General features: G+C 48.0%; 1 protein-coding gene across 6 annotated transcripts in view; it reads right to left on the reverse strand.

Moving 5' to 3' along the window:
* sox5 (SRY-box transcription factor 5) overlaps positions 1 to 15245 on the reverse strand; it is a 74364-nt gene that overhangs the window by 17625 nt on the left and 41494 nt on the right. For 5 of the 6 annotated variants that reach the window (XM_086102975.1, XM_086102978.1, XM_086102976.1 and 2 more), the window contains exons 7-9: positions 11200 to 11326; positions 8389 to 8474; positions 3082 to 3240 (exon numbers count right to left, since the gene is read on the reverse strand). In XM_086102975.1, coding sequence (XP_085959101.1) covers positions 3082 to 3240; positions 8389 to 8474; positions 11200 to 11326 — 372 coding nt within the window. The remainder of the gene's footprint in view (positions 1 to 3081; positions 3241 to 8388; positions 8475 to 11199; positions 11327 to 15245) is intronic. The other variant, XM_086102974.1, reaches the window with a different exon arrangement.

Here is a 15245-nt window from a genome sequence, read left to right on the forward strand (position 1 = left end):
CAAACAGCTGTGAGCAAAGGCAGGCAGCGGGTCTCTAAATGACTCGAGACCTGAGACGGAGCCCACAGGGGGAAAGGCACCTCTGAAATATACATGTCACTCACCCGGAGAGCCAAGAGCGAGCGAAAGAGAGAGAGAGACGGTAAAAGAGCGGATGATCGAAGGGATGAGCGGAGAGAGAGGGTAGTAGAGGTGGGGGGGCACAGCGGTCACTTGCCCATTTGGGCTCTGCGGGGCCTGCCGGGGTTCAGGCACATGTCAGACGCTCTCACTGGGCAGGGGGGGGGGGGGGGGGTTATTGCGGCTCCCTCCGCCACAGGCCGCAGCACTTTAGGGGTCAGCCCAAGTCCATATATATGCTAATAAGACAGGGGAAGTATGTTTGTGCCGGTGATGATGTCGTCGCGCGCGCAGTCAGGATGTGACCCTGCTTGTCAACAGAATCATGCGACTTGTTCTCGTGAGAATTTTCAAGTGTGTATGTGTGTGTGTGTGTGTGTGTCTGTGTGTGTGTGTGTGTGTGTGTGTGTGTGTGTGTGTGTGTGTGTGTGTGTGTGTGTGTGTGTGTGTGTGTGTGTTTCTTTTTTGGTGCATTCAATACTGAAGGGAAATTGGGAATATCCCAGTTGGAGCTGACAGGGGGCCTGACCTCAAAGCACATGAACAAAAATAAATGAATCGCAACGGCTGACAAGCATTGTAAGTCGTTATTTGAAGGCCCTGTGTTGAGAAGTCCTGTGATGTAAAACGCGCGTTCCTGATGTGGAAAAGTTGGCGTCAAATTGCCATTTCTTGAAAAAGCAGTAAATGCACAAAAATAGTGTTTATCTTGACTTTTATAATCTTTTCGGGTAGGGATTTTCCTCGGTTGCCGACATTGTCATGCGGCATCACAAGATTGCATCTGGGAGGGTCACAAATACGATTAAAAAAAATACGATAACCATTGACAGCCACCCAAAAAGTTTTGAAATAGCCTGTAGGTGCGGATTTTTTAACTCATTGTGTTTTTTTTTAATCTTGGAAAGGAAACATGATGGTTGGCAGCAAACAAACAGCAAAAATAATTACTCATACAAAAGTAGCTAGCTTAATGCTAACGCAAAATGCCATAACTGTGCGTGATTAGAATCCTTTAAGCAAAATAATTTCAAACACTCACAGGAATATATTCTTTATCCTCTACAGAAAATGACATTTCACTCTAACCGACTGAGCCAAAAGGGGATCGTCTTCTCCCCGTATTTATTATGTGTTATACTGCCCCCTGTGGCCATGGCGTGCACACCAGAAGGAGCGGGCCCATGTCAATGAGGGACGGATTCAATTGCAGCATACGTGAGTGAAATCAGCGCTGCACGAGTGTTATCGTCCTGTTCGTCGGAAAACAACTGTTGTCATTAAATAACGTTAAATAACACAATTAGCCTTTTCGAAACGCCGTGATCAAATTTGATTTGTCTGATGACGGATCCGTCGGAATTTTTCCGATTAATGACAAAGCAAACCGCGACACAACAAAGACCCCAAAAAGTATGCGTGTTATGAAAGCAAGGCCTTTCATTTTTTTATGGTTATGGTTATTATTTCAATGCGGAATGTCTCCTATTATATAGCGCTGAGGTTTTCTGACTCAACCCACATAAGGGTAGATGTGCGTGTGTGTGTGTGTGTGCGTGTGTGTGTGTGCACGCGCGTGCGTGCGTGCATGCATGCATGGATGGCTGGTCAAGGTCCCAAAGGCTGACCACATATTCATTGAATTCCACTCGGATTCCCGCCGCCTCTATTGGCCAGCCAGCTGAGAAAATGGCACAAACAGCAAAAGGTCCGCGCCGCGTCCTGCTTGGCTGACTTGCTGAGGTTTTAATCAGGAAAGGTGATTGTTTGATAAGAGGGGGGAAAAAACGGGGGGGCCAAGGGGTGGGCAAACTCCAAACAACAGCCAGGGAACCATGCGCACGGCACACACGAGACAAACATTGTCACTTGTTTGTGTTGTAACGCTAGAAAACGCCAACGTGCACGTTTATGACGACCCCCCCACCATTTCCCCCCACCCACACCTCGTCAATTAATGCAAACACCGCCGGTAATTGTGCCTGTAATTCTTGATATGCTTTACGGCAAGTGGTTGTCAAGTAATCAGGATCCTCTTGTCGAGGTTGAGCACAGCCAAGGATGCAACTTGGCCGGCTTTCACCGAACCAGAGTGGGTGGAGGGGGTGCAGCACCACCCCCCGCCCCCCAAAAAATAGACCTAATTGAAATTTTGTGCTGTTCCATTCGCCAAAATAAAAATTTTCGATTTATCTTTGTTTAATTTGGTGGAGGAATGCACTCGACAAAGTGCCCTTCACGTTTGTTTATTTTAACTCAGCGTACGACAGCTAAAGGGGGGCTGCAAATTGGAATATCAAACAAAAACTATTTTTAAATTGAATGATTCACAGTCACTGGATGGTAAAATGTGGAATGAAATGCTTATTATAAACCTAATGGACGTTTTGGTGATCCCTCCAAATTTCGGATTTTTGAAATGGGTGACAATGTGTTATATTTTTAAAAAAAATTCCCATTGTCGATTTGCCTTTTTGTGGCAGTGTCGATTTGATTCTAATTTTGTTGACTCACCGCTTATTTTCTTTTGTATTTTCTGCTTTGAAATCGGTTGAAAGTGACTGTTTGTATTGCGAAGCCGCTTGTTTGGGATATTGTTTCGAAAAGTGCGCTACAAAATAAAGCTCATGTTATTATTGTTTCATGGCCACCATTTAGCATTTTCTGCTGTTTAATTTTTGAGCGTACAAAACGTGCTTTTGTACAACTGCTTTTGATGATTGGATCTGAATAGCTGTTGGAGGAATTGATTAGATTCTTTTTTAAGTCTCATTTTGTCTGCCAGTGACCATTACCGCCCCCTAGAGGACACAGGAGGACGGCAGAAGTCGAGCGATTCAGCAAAGGAGACGCACTTTGGGCCACCTTGAAAAAAAATTTGAATCCTAACGTTTTGATCCCCCGCACATCCACCGGCTTTTGTAGCGTTACCACACAAGCACATTTTCTTCTTCCGTTTACCTTGGTCTTGTTTGGCTGCGGGGAGCTGTGGCCCTTGTCGCTCTGCGCGTGTGTGTTGGTGGGCGAGGAGTGCGTGCCCAGGTTGGCTTGGGACGCCAGGCCGTGCTGCTTGGCCCCGGGGGAGACCTGCATGGCCGCCAGCTGAGCCGCGTACAACTGCTGCAGTGTCAGGAGAAAAAAAATAAAAAGAGGGCGGGGGGGAAGAAGACCAAGAGGAGGAGGAAGGGGCAACATGAATAAATGAATACCGGAGCGGGCTCACAAACAAAAAAGAAGAAGAGGTCGGCTAAAAAGCCCAAGAAGAAAGAGGCCATTAGTGGCCGAGCTTGTTTGCGCGACACAGAAAGGGACATCACCGCTCTTCTTTCCTTCGCCCCCCCCCACCCCCCACGGGAGCGGCGCTAACAGCCTCTCTGACAGGCTTGGCGATGTCCCCTCCAGGTGCATCGGCGGGGGAGAAAGGGAAAAAGAGGTCATGCCGTGTGTGTTGCTCAAGGTGAAAACCCCCCAAAAACTTGGAACGCGCCAAGCCACACTTTTCACCCTCTGTTTTTTTTTGTTGTTGTTGTTGTTGTTAATTAAATCAGCTTTATGAGTGGAACAAAACACAGCTTGCCACCATTATCTACGCATTTAATTAAACAGCATGATGTTGTTGCACTATTTATGCAATCGCAACGCAAAACACCAAACAGTATCTGGCCGGTCTTTTTCCAACAACTTGGAAAGGGTCTTCAGAATTGCTCGAGTCTCTTTCAAGTGGCTTAATACAAAATCCTCCGAGATGGGGCTTCGCTTTTTCAGTGAATTGTCGCTTTGCGCTTCTGAAGAGCAAAAAGAGAGCGCTTGTTGCCGGGAACGAGCAGATGTTTTTTTTTTTTTTTTTTAATAGTTAGGATTGTTATTATTTATTTCTGATTTTAATTTTCTGGAAGGCAACCATCCAGCTTATTTCTTCTTTTTTTTTTTTTTTTGTCTATAGTTTAACTTCCGTCCTTCTGTTGGGGCTTGGCGGCCGGCCACCGGCGTCAAACAAAGGCTGGTTTATGCAAAAGGAAGAGACGTTGCTTCTCTCTTTCTCCATCTTTTCTGTCTGTTTGCAACTCTCTCCGTCAGCCCCCCCTCTCCCCTCCTTCCCGACAGCCGCCGCAACTCGCGATCCCCTCTGCTGTCTTGATGCAGACATTTGTCTCTCTTTAGACAAATAAGAGGAGTGAGTCAATCGAGCTGGCGTCAAGAGCGAGGTGGGGGGGGGGGGGGGGGATATTTGAATGTGGACTAATCTGCTGTCTGTCACCGACAATATTCACTGGGAGCTTGTCAAGGCGTTAAAAATAAGAGCACGGCAGTCAGGCATTCAAGGTAGGAGTGAGTGGCTGCAGTGGCAGCTGGTGACGTGTCACAAAATATACAGGATGGCACGGCCATTTTTATTTTTTAATTTTTTTGCCCCGGGTGGCTAAGTATCGGTGGCTGGTATCGGCAGCTTCCACAAGACCCCCCACCCCCCCAAATCATTCTGAAATTGCGCGGAAACGTGCTAACAGGCAAAACCTTCACCAATAGAAACAAGACGCCAGTCAAGCTAATTAGCGACGAGGCTGTTAACCCACAAGATGGAGAAAAAGTGTTCTTGCCCACTTCGGTGCCTTTTACAGTCAATAGACAGCTCACGCACGGCGCCGATAAATCTCCGCTCGGAGTCGCAAGCAGCTGCTGCCTCTTCCCAACTCGGAAGGGAGGAAGTGTAATTGTGGACCACGCGGCGGACAGGAAGCGCCGCCGCTGCTGGCGCGCGCACCGGCCGAGGGGGAGGGTGGCCGGAGCGGTCCGTCGATGAGAGGGCCACAGCTCGCTGAGATCAGATCAGCCTCAGCTTCAATTAAGCGCTCTGTGTGGCACGGCACTCACCGATGCGGCCCCCCCTCCCCCTCCCACCACCCCCCGCAGCGAGCGCACCACGGGTGAATGTGTGTGTGTGTGTGTGTGCATGTCCTGCCATATTCGGACCAGTGCTTCAAAGGCCGCTTTATTTGCGGCCCGAATTGAGTTCCATTACAAGGCCAGCTCCCGTCACTCAAAGCTTTGCTCAATGGGCCGGCGCGCAATCACGCACACATGCGCGCACACACAAACACACACACATGCGCTTACAGAGGGCACCGCCGAGTACGCCCAGAGCGTCGCCACAGCGGCGTGCATGTCAACAAACGGAAAGTGACAGCGCAAAGCCCCCTGGGGTGACTGGAGGAGCACAGGCGTGGTGACACACACACACACACACACAGTGAATCAACAAATGAGAGGGGGGGAATGCAATCATAGTTGTTGGATGAAGAATAAGGAATTTGAAATGTCACTCCTCAGATGTGTGTGTGTGTGTGTGTGTGTGTGCGCGCGTGGTGCGTTTGAACTGTGACAACCATCTTCCACTTTTCTTTTTTTTTTTTCTTCTAATCCCTTCATGCAATGCCACATCTGCATGTGTGAGTGTGTGTGCTAAAAGCAAAAATGGACTGTGAAGTCTTCTAGTTTTTGACCCATTCACCATTTCGGAAAATCCACAATATAGGCACGATATGAAACATTTTTTAAATTAGTTTTACCCCTCCCAACACTTGAACTGAACAAATTTGCCAAACATAACTTATTTCAACACGCTAGAAAAATTGCAAGCATAAAATGTGTAGTTTGTGCCTTTAAGAGGCGGGGCCTGATCGGATGTCATGTGACATCGGAGAAATCTGCGCGGGAGTGGCTGGCCATGCGCTGCGGTTGACGGCAACTGTTCTCCCGACACTCAATACACGACTCAAAAGTGCATTGGCGCCTGTGGCTCTCCTTTCCCGCATGCGAGGGCGTTAGCGTGAATCCCTACAGTTGGTCGTTCAACAAATTCTATATCCTATATTGTATTTTATATTGGCTTGGTACTGTCTGATGGCATTTTGGTGCCAAGCAACTGTGTTGAACTGAGCGGCGCCACTTCGTTCAGTTCGGCCATAGCCATGTCTAATAGGAAAAATGTGCTTTGCTGCCATTTTCTGGCATCTATAGGGAATTAGTCGGAACTGTAAGGCACACATTTCGATGAACCACAATCAATTGGGGGAACGCTATTGCTATTGTGTGCATTTTGTGTGTGTGTGTGTCTTAGTGGGTGTGTCTTAGTGGGTGGCGATCATGCGTGTGTGTGAAGCTCCTCGGTCAATAATCTGCGGTTTTAGTCAGATTACCAGCTCTCCCCGCTCGCTCTTTGTCATCAGGAGTTCAGCGGGCGCCTCAATGAGGCCGCTATTGTTTGCGCGCACACTGAGGACTATTGTGCCCAAAAAACTTCGAATAGATTCCTCGCTGTCTGTCTTTCCGTCTGTGCCGCTTCCCGTCCGTCTGATCGCTTTCATGTGGGCCGGTCGTGCGTAAAGGACCACAATAGAGAAGACCAATGCGTGGATCCTGAGACGTCGCGATCGCACAAAGACACTTGAAACTGTGGAATTGAACGCTATTGTTAGCCATGACAGAGGGGCAAATGATTAGAAACGCTGGAAACTCGAATCATACATATTGATATATATATATTTTTTGTCCCCTCACCACCGATGTAACGTGCATTTATTTTTCAAGATCCAGCGGGTGCCGAGTATCGATTCACGAACGTATCGCTGGCTGACTTCTCGATTGCTGCCTCTCATGTGTCTTTTTGTCTCTCACGCTTCCTCTTCCCGCCCCCCCTCCCCCATTCCCTCTTCAACCGCCTGCCTGTTGCCCGCCTGTCGTCCATTTCTCCGGTGTACAGCGCGGTAATCCAGGACAATATGTTGCAACATCTGCCTCTCCATATGATGCCTGACCCACGCCATTGACCCTCTTTAAGCCACACACACTCACACACACACACGCGCACACACACGGAAGAGAAAACTCTCCTCGTGGTCCTCGCTAAATGACTCCACCTTTTCCGTGCACCCACGAGTACCCCCCCCCCCCCATCCGCCTAAATGCGTTTGTATCTGCGGGTCTCGCTTGTCCTTCTCAACCCATTTGCGTGGATAATATCAATAATATCAAGGGTCAATAAGGGAGGCGGATTAATCCAGTCTAATGCACAATGTCACACTCACTCCCCCCCCCCCCCCCCCCACCCTTTCAGATTAAGATGCTAAATGTCAACCTTGTCCACTCGGTTGCCTTGAAAAACCAACGTTAAGCTGCCGTTGAGTGTGAGAGCGGGCTCTCAATTCTACTAACGCCGAAAGAGCTTTAAATCGTTAGCAGATTAATACCAATTTTTATTTTCCTCTCTCCGAAAAGGAAAGCACTCAAAGGATACGATTGTAGCCTTCAAGGGGGTGGGGTCGGTATTCTGCACCGGTTCCCCCCCCCCCCCCCCCCCCGATTTAAATGTGATCCAATCCAATGATGGTGAGGTTTTTCCGTTATCAATTTCCGGATCCCCACTAGTGTAATTTGCGCAAGTTAATTTTATGCCTCGCGGACGATACGATTCCGTTCAACAGCGTGAGCAATATACCGCAACTGATGATGATGGCTTGTGGGTAATCGTTATCATCGGAGGAAATCACATTATGACAAATTGCGATAAAGTTGTGATTATGGCCCCCCCTTAAGTATTTGAGATGCATTTACGTAACAACCACTACATTATCGGCGTGTAAAAATTGCACAAACGGCATCCATCAAAAATTGACCATGATTGCGTTTGCAAACGCAAGAGTGTTGATATTTATAATTACATCTCAATAAAATGTTTAGCGTTGCTATGGCAACCAAGAGACCAAGACCTCCTTTCACAAAATCAGAGAAATCCTGCCATGTTTAGATTTGGCAATCCCGGGCAAATCTCTGACAAAGCCTTAATCTCGATGTGAGTGTGTGAATGGAGATGGATGGCAGATTTTTTTTGGGGGGGGGGGGGGGGGGGGGGAGTGGACAAAGTCGAGATTTTAAGTGAGTCGGAACACGGCGGAACATATGGGCAGCTAGATTGCAGCAGTGATCTGAGGACATTATTCCCGGGCTACAGACACACTTCACACACACACACACACGGAACGAGTGAGAACGAAATCGGCGGTGGCGCTGAGAACCTTTTACGCTGATAGAATTTCACACAGCTTTGCTATTTCTCCCCGTCGTGCCTCGCATATGGGCCCCGCCGGCGGCGTGCGTAGACGGCACCGCCGCTTGACCTTATTTACCCCGAATGTGTGAGCAGGACACGTGTCGGGGCAGCTGTCCATCATAATATATCACCTTGATACGGAATCACTTTTTTTTTTTTACCTGGAGCTGAAGGGGTCCGAGACCGGGTGTGGCGGCGGCAGCCGCGGCCATTGTGGTGGGAATGAGCTGGAGTGGGTACGGGTCACCTGTCCCAAAAAAAAAATGGATAATTTGAGTCAGCAAGCAGTTGATCACATGATCGCACTGTGAATTAAGAAGCCACAATAACGTTTTTTTTTTTTGTTTTTTTTTTTGGGGAGGCGGGTTCTGATATTTGGCAGCATAAAAATTCAATTTACCGATTAATCGGACAATTATATATATATATATATATATATATGTATGTATAATTTTTTGGGGGGGGACAGCGGTCACTACAGTGGATCATGTTATCAGTTTACAGGGTGCACAAAAGGGTTAAAATAACTTCCTTTAAATCTGATTAAGATATGAATTACAGGCAAAACAGTTTTGGGGGAGGGGTCATGTCTTTGTCTCATTGTCTTTAACTTATATTACAATCGACAATAACAATCGAAAAAAAACTAGTCCGATTCTCTACTGCGTTTATAGAGATAGGTAGATATGCATACCCAAACTTTGCTTCGTTCGCAAGTATTTGTTGCCCTGTTGGGATTCATATTGGGAAGAAAATGTACCTGTAATGTTGCTACCCCCCCCCCCAAAAAAACCCCACCTTTTAGAAATAGTGTGTAATGACAATGAGAAATGTTTATACTTAAGGTAACTTATTATTAGGGCGCGTCTCCTTTCTCTGATTGGTTGTTTTTCTTGGTGTGCGGTGGTTTCTTGGACATGAAATGTGGCCAGCGATGTTTTGTTTTGTTTTGTTGTTTAAAAATGTACTGTCAAGTGATAAGGACTGTAACAAATGTGAAAATTGTTGCAAACACTAATTGCTTACATTTTATTTCTTTATTTTTGTCTCTTTACAGGATCAGTGGCACATCCGAAGCTCCACTTTAAGGTAGGGCTGCACATGAAAACATGATTGGCATTCGTTGCCCAGCTATCAAAAGCCAATCTTTTGATTTTGTCAATTCCTGTTCATGCCCCATGGAAATCGTCCCATTTCGAAAATCCCCGCAATTTTGCAGCGCTAGCTTTTTCTTGAACTTTTTTTCCCCTAAAGCAAGAACATAAAGCAGGGTTCACTGGTAGCTGTTAAATCTCTATTTTCCCTCCTTGCCCTCACTCCTCTAACCGCCCCACCCCCCTTTTTTTCTGCGCAGCTGTTAAAGCTGCCCTTTGTGCCGCGCGGCTCTTAATGAAACGCCTGATTGTGTGTCTTCCTTCCGCTAATACCCTCCGACAAAGAGCGCTGAGGTGAGGGGATTCGGGATAAAGCGGACCGCGGTGTTGTAATTAAGAGCTGCCGCCACCGATTGCACCACTCGCCTCCCTCTTTCGCCTCTCCCGCTCCGTCGTCATCATCAGCACTCACTGGACGCTCCATTAGGCACACGTGCATTCACTCGTGAGATGGGTCTCAAAAGTTTCCCCATACGGAGGTTTCATGTAAGGTGACCAAACGTCACCATTGTTGTGGGTGGATGTGTTCTACCGATTATTTATTTATTTATTTATTTTTTAATTTGTACCAACACGTTAGCATTGACTGTATTAAAAGTTTAATGTAAGACTTGAGGCGTAATTAACTCATTCAGTACCAGCCAATTCTGTACCAAGTCTGAAAAGACGTTTAAAAACGTCTTTGGGAGTGAATGAGTTAAGAGCACGGCAAAGAGGCAGAGAAGGTCCCTGACCAACTCGACTAGTCATTGTTGTCTGCTCTGTGCGTGTTCAAGTCGCAGTTGTTTGAAGTGTCAACATTTACAGTTGCCTATGCTAATTTGCGTGAGCAAGTCCAGGGCGTCTCGCGTTATGTTAGCATTAAGCTAGCAGGCTTTGGTCGACGGCCGCGTTGAAATGTTTGATTCTCTGGTGGTCAGCTTGAAGCGAGCACACTTTGAGCTTGTCTCGTGAGTGAAAAAGACTTGGGGGGGAAAAATATGTTTTGTAAGCATGTGGGAGGGGTAAAACTTATACAAATGCAGGTTTCACTGCGCAGGGCGCTCCATAAGCGTGACAATATGCAAGTTCAACGTGATGCAAAGTGTGCCAGAGAATGTTCTGCGTCCAGTAAGACTTGGCAAGAGCTGCGAAAATACAAGCCCACCATTTGACCGCAGCTTTAGGTGGGCTTCAAAGCTGTGGGTGGCTCTAATTAAAATGAAGCAAACTTGTTGGGGAAGCTGTGAAATTCTCCATTTTTTTTCTTTTTTTTTTTTTGTCGGGGCGGGGTGGGCACACTTGCGTCCTATTTGTGTCGGTATTAAATGCATCCCTGGCTTCCATGCTTGTGCATGTGTGGGCTGTGTTGGAAACCCATTCTGGCTGCGGCCCGTGTTAATGTGAAGAGAACCTGGGGCAGGTCACATTACCACCCCTCCCCCAAGCCCCCCCTCTTAGTTTTGCCTAACCCCCCGTGGAGCATTTTATTCCCAGCATCTCCTGGCATGTGCCCACTTGTCTCTCTCTCTCCCGTTATCGTGGTAAACAACACATTGCCACACAGCCGGAGCGTGATCGCCCAAAAAAAAAAAAGTCATGTTGCTTTTAGAAATTGAAAAATAGAAGACAAACGGTTGGAGCCAGAAGAAGGAACGAGAGAGATAAGCAAATGACAAGCGCTGTACAAAGTCTTTCCTGAAGGTCTGCAGCGTATAAACAGAAACCTTTAGACTTTTTAGTTCGAAGTGGAGTACCCCCCCCAACCCATCTTCTTAACTTTCATTTTTTCCGTACGTAGCCCGATATTTATTTTCCACGTCGATTGACGGCACTCACTGCAGCCCGGTTTGTAGTTGAAGCCCGGCGGCATGAGGAAGCCCTGCTGGGCCGCCGCTGCCGCCAGGGTCCTCTGGTCCGGGGGAAAGACGGGAATCATCAGCGGCGGGAGTTGGCCCTGGACCTGCTGAGGATGCAGGGGTGGGGGGGGGGGGGGGGCAGGTGGAAAGAGTGGGAGAAAGTATTTAAGTGGTCCCAAAATGAACGTATAGTGGCATCATAGATCAGAATGCGTTCAGGCTCATATTGATCATTTCACATATGGAACACACACACACACACTTTCTGGAGTGTGGACAGTTCCAAGCAGCTGGCCTTTTCCTTGCGTTTGAAAGATTACGTTCTTCCATTGAACCCCGCCGCGTGCCCGCGCGCTCGCGCGCACAGACAGTACCCGTATCGGCGCACCCTTCGGCAGACAGCCACGCGACTTCACAAGGCGTCGACGGATTTTCAAAAGGAGGAGCGCGGAAGAAGAAGAAGAAGAAGAAGAAAAACTCCTGCGATCGGGCGTCTTTGGCAGAGGAGCCAAGGGAGAGCGAAGGAGAAGAGACGGGGGAGTCAGAAAAAGAGAGAAGTAGGAGACAGATGGTTGCACAAAGCAGAGCGCTGCCAAAAACAACGCACAAAGGCCCGAGTGTGTGTGTGTGTGTGTGTGTGTGTGTGATGGACGGACGTACAGTTTTGAGACGGGAGCAAGGTGACAGAGGGACGACGAAAACAAAAAAAAAAGACGCAAGCTGCCGACGATGGCGAGAAGAGGACAAATACCAGAAACGGATTCTCCCGTCAAACAGCCCCGCCTGAAAGTGGAACAGAAATGCCCTTGCGAATCGTTTCCGTCCTCCAAACGATTTCTCCAAAAGGCCGTCGGTGCGGGAAGCGCAAGCCCGTTTCGCTTTGAGGTGATTAGACCTTTGACTCCCCCACCCACCCCCACCCCCCTCACTTCCCCCTCCTCTTCCTCCGCACTGAGTGTTTTGACGCCGGTGACATTGCCGAATAGGATAATCGGCAGGTAAAAGCCGTCTGATGTGGGGAAAATGGATGGGAAATGGCGGCGCAATCATAAAGATGTGCCGGGGTATCATCCAGTCACGTTTGAGTGATATGGGCACCTGAAGTGATTGTTGAGTCGTAAAACACTCGTCTGTGTGTGTGTCCCCCACCTCCCACTTCTTCCTCCCATGTGTTGGCATGCCAACATCACTGTAATCAAACTATCCCAGCTCAGGGGAATAGTGCTCTCTTCAAGCGGCTCCTGTTTACACTCCCTACCCCCCGCCCCCCAAAAACAATAATTACAGCACCATTTTTTTTTTTGGTTCACCATAAACCGTGTGCTTTTTTTGCGCGATCAGAAAGCGGCAGGCGTTCCAGCGCGGCGCTCGGACAAGGCCCCCCGCGGGGACGAATCACAGGCAGAACAGTTCCGCTTTGCCTTTCAGGCCTAATTGGACATATGCTGGAGTGGAGCTGGCTATGGATCCCGTCATGCGCCGTAGGGAGGAGGAGATAGGAGACAAGGAGACGAGGAGACACACACACACTTTTCTTCTTTTCATCGCGAATGGAAAATATCACACACGATCCTTAATGGCACTCTCGGCTTCTCGCCTCTCTCTTTCTCTCTGTCCTCTTTAATCGGGGGGGAAAAAAAGTACAATAGGCAGACGCCGCTTTGCCCAATGCATGGGATTCTCCACAATGTCAAAAGAAATAATAAATAAATAAATCGAGCATCACAGAGGGAAAGAGAATCATTGCCAACCCATATGTCGCTGTAATAATAGCCGACGTAACAGCTGCAAGCGCGCACAAGGCAAAAAGTCACGTGGGTCAGCAAACCACCGGATGCCGGGGATGGGCTTAAGTATTGGGACTTGTTCCCGATTGTGGATTGTGGACGCCGCTCCCGGCCCTAACTCACACAATCTCGCGGTTTTCAAACACAGTGCTAGCTATTAGCCACGCCCCCTTGACTAGATCATTCATCCCCGTTGTTTTTGTCAATTGTTGATTCAGAACTTCTCCAGCAGACAGACGTGTCATATTTTGTCGACAAGGGATGGTATTTTTCCTGTGAGAGTGAGGCCAAGTGTACCTAATACACAGCTTGCCATTGCTCAACGCAAACACAGAAGTCGTTTCGGAGTTCTGGAACAAGAACGGATAAAGATTCTCCCGCGAAGGCATTTTGGCAGAAAGGTAAAGAGACGCCTCGTGCGAGAAAGCGAAGGGCCCGCATCGATCAGACGATCCCCACGTCTCGGCGGATAAAGGAAAGAGGCGCATGTGAAAACAGCCGGCACTTTGGGGAATAGCGCTCCCCTCGGCTTCTCTTTCACATCAGTCCCAAAGTGAACATGAAAACCTTACAACGGGCGCAGACAAAACATCACACCGCCGCTTTCTGTCGACTCCGGGCGGCATTGACAACGAGGCGCTTTTAATCTTGCCAACCCCTCCTCCACATCACAAAGCCATCAAACAAACAGAACTCATCTCAAATTAAAAAAATAGGAACGGGCAAACGAGCGCCCGTCAGCGTTCTCTAATCAGCGGCGAAATGTTTGACGAGGATCTGGAAAGGAAAGTGCGAAGTTTCACAGGGGCCACGGAGGACAGGAGGAACGGTCCTGGCGAGAGAAAGTTCTCGGCGGCAGACAGAGTGAGCAGAATGAACAAGGGAGAGGGAGAAGGCGGTGCGGCGCAGGGGGGGGGGGGGTGGTGGGAGGGGGGGGGGCAAGAGTTGAGAATAATTGGCGGCGAGCGGAGAACGGCGTTCGCCACGCGCCAGGCGGCACAGCTTGAACTTAAAGCGCCGTCGCGGCATAATGAAGATGTGGCCGCTAATTAACATATGGGGTGCGAAACAGGTTGGTTGGCACGCGGTGCGCTTCGCCCAAAAAAAAAAAAAACTCCAAGGTAAAGTTATTATTAGGGAGTAATTAGCTCTATGAAGTTAATGCGCTGAACAATAGCTGCCAGCGCCCCACAATATGGCCCGTATCTGAGCTTGCGAAAAAATATTAAATAGCCCCCCCCCCTGATAAAGTGCCAGTCCCTCAGCTCAAATCTGTTGGGCGGCCATATGCTCCGGCAATTAATGCAAGACCTGGATGACCTTTTGTTGAACAGGGGAGAGAACCAATAATTAATTTGAAGCAAGGGAGAGCTTGGAATACCGCTCCGCTCACGTTATACGACGGGCCAGTCTGCCGTGACACGGGCGTCGATTGCGGGATTGAATTTACCAGTGCTTGTTAGTTCCCATATCTCAATTCCCCCCAAAATATCTATACTATACATACGCTTTCAGAAACGGGTACGGTAGCTGACTTGCAGGACTCTTTTTCCAGGGCCATACACCGTATTTTCCGGATTATAAATCGCTCCGGACTATGAGTCGCGCCAGCCATTAAATGCATAATAAAGAAAGAAAACAACATACAGTCACACCTCGGTTTACGACCATAATCCCTTCCAGAAGGCTGTTGGAAAACCGATTTGTTCGAAAACCGAAACCACGCTCTTTAAAAAAAAAAGTCTTTATTGAAGATGTCTGCTCACAATAGAACGCTACACGAGGAAGCGTCATTTCCTCGTCTACCCGAGGAAGCATCACTTCCTCGTGTAAGGAAAGCGGGAGGAGTCAAGTGTCGCATTCAAGTGCGCTCATTTTTCGAGAACCGATTTTCAGTCGTAATCCGAGGCATAAAAAACTTGAAATTCTTGGTCGAAAACCAATTTGGTCGAGAATAGAGATGTTCGAAAACCGAGGTTTGACTGTATATAAGTCAAGCTGGAGTATAAATCGCATTTTTGGGGGGGGGGGGATTAATTGGATAAAATCCAACACCAAGAACAGCCATGTCATCTTGAAAGGCAATTTAAAATGAAAATAAAATCAAAAACAACAGGCTTTGAATAATGCGCAGAATAAAGCAGCGTTTAATGCACAGCATGTTTGCATGCATATTTGCACTGAGGATTGAGAGAAAGAAATTTAATCTATGCTGCATGTCATATGTAAGCATATTTGA

Source organism: Hippocampus guttulatus, chromosome 22 (genome assembly GCF_054856545.1).
Source record: "Hippocampus guttulatus isolate MCC_2025c chromosome 22, RoL_Hgut_1.0, whole genome shotgun sequence".
Taxonomy (NCBI): Eukaryota; Metazoa; Chordata; class Actinopteri; order Syngnathiformes; family Syngnathidae; genus Hippocampus; species Hippocampus guttulatus.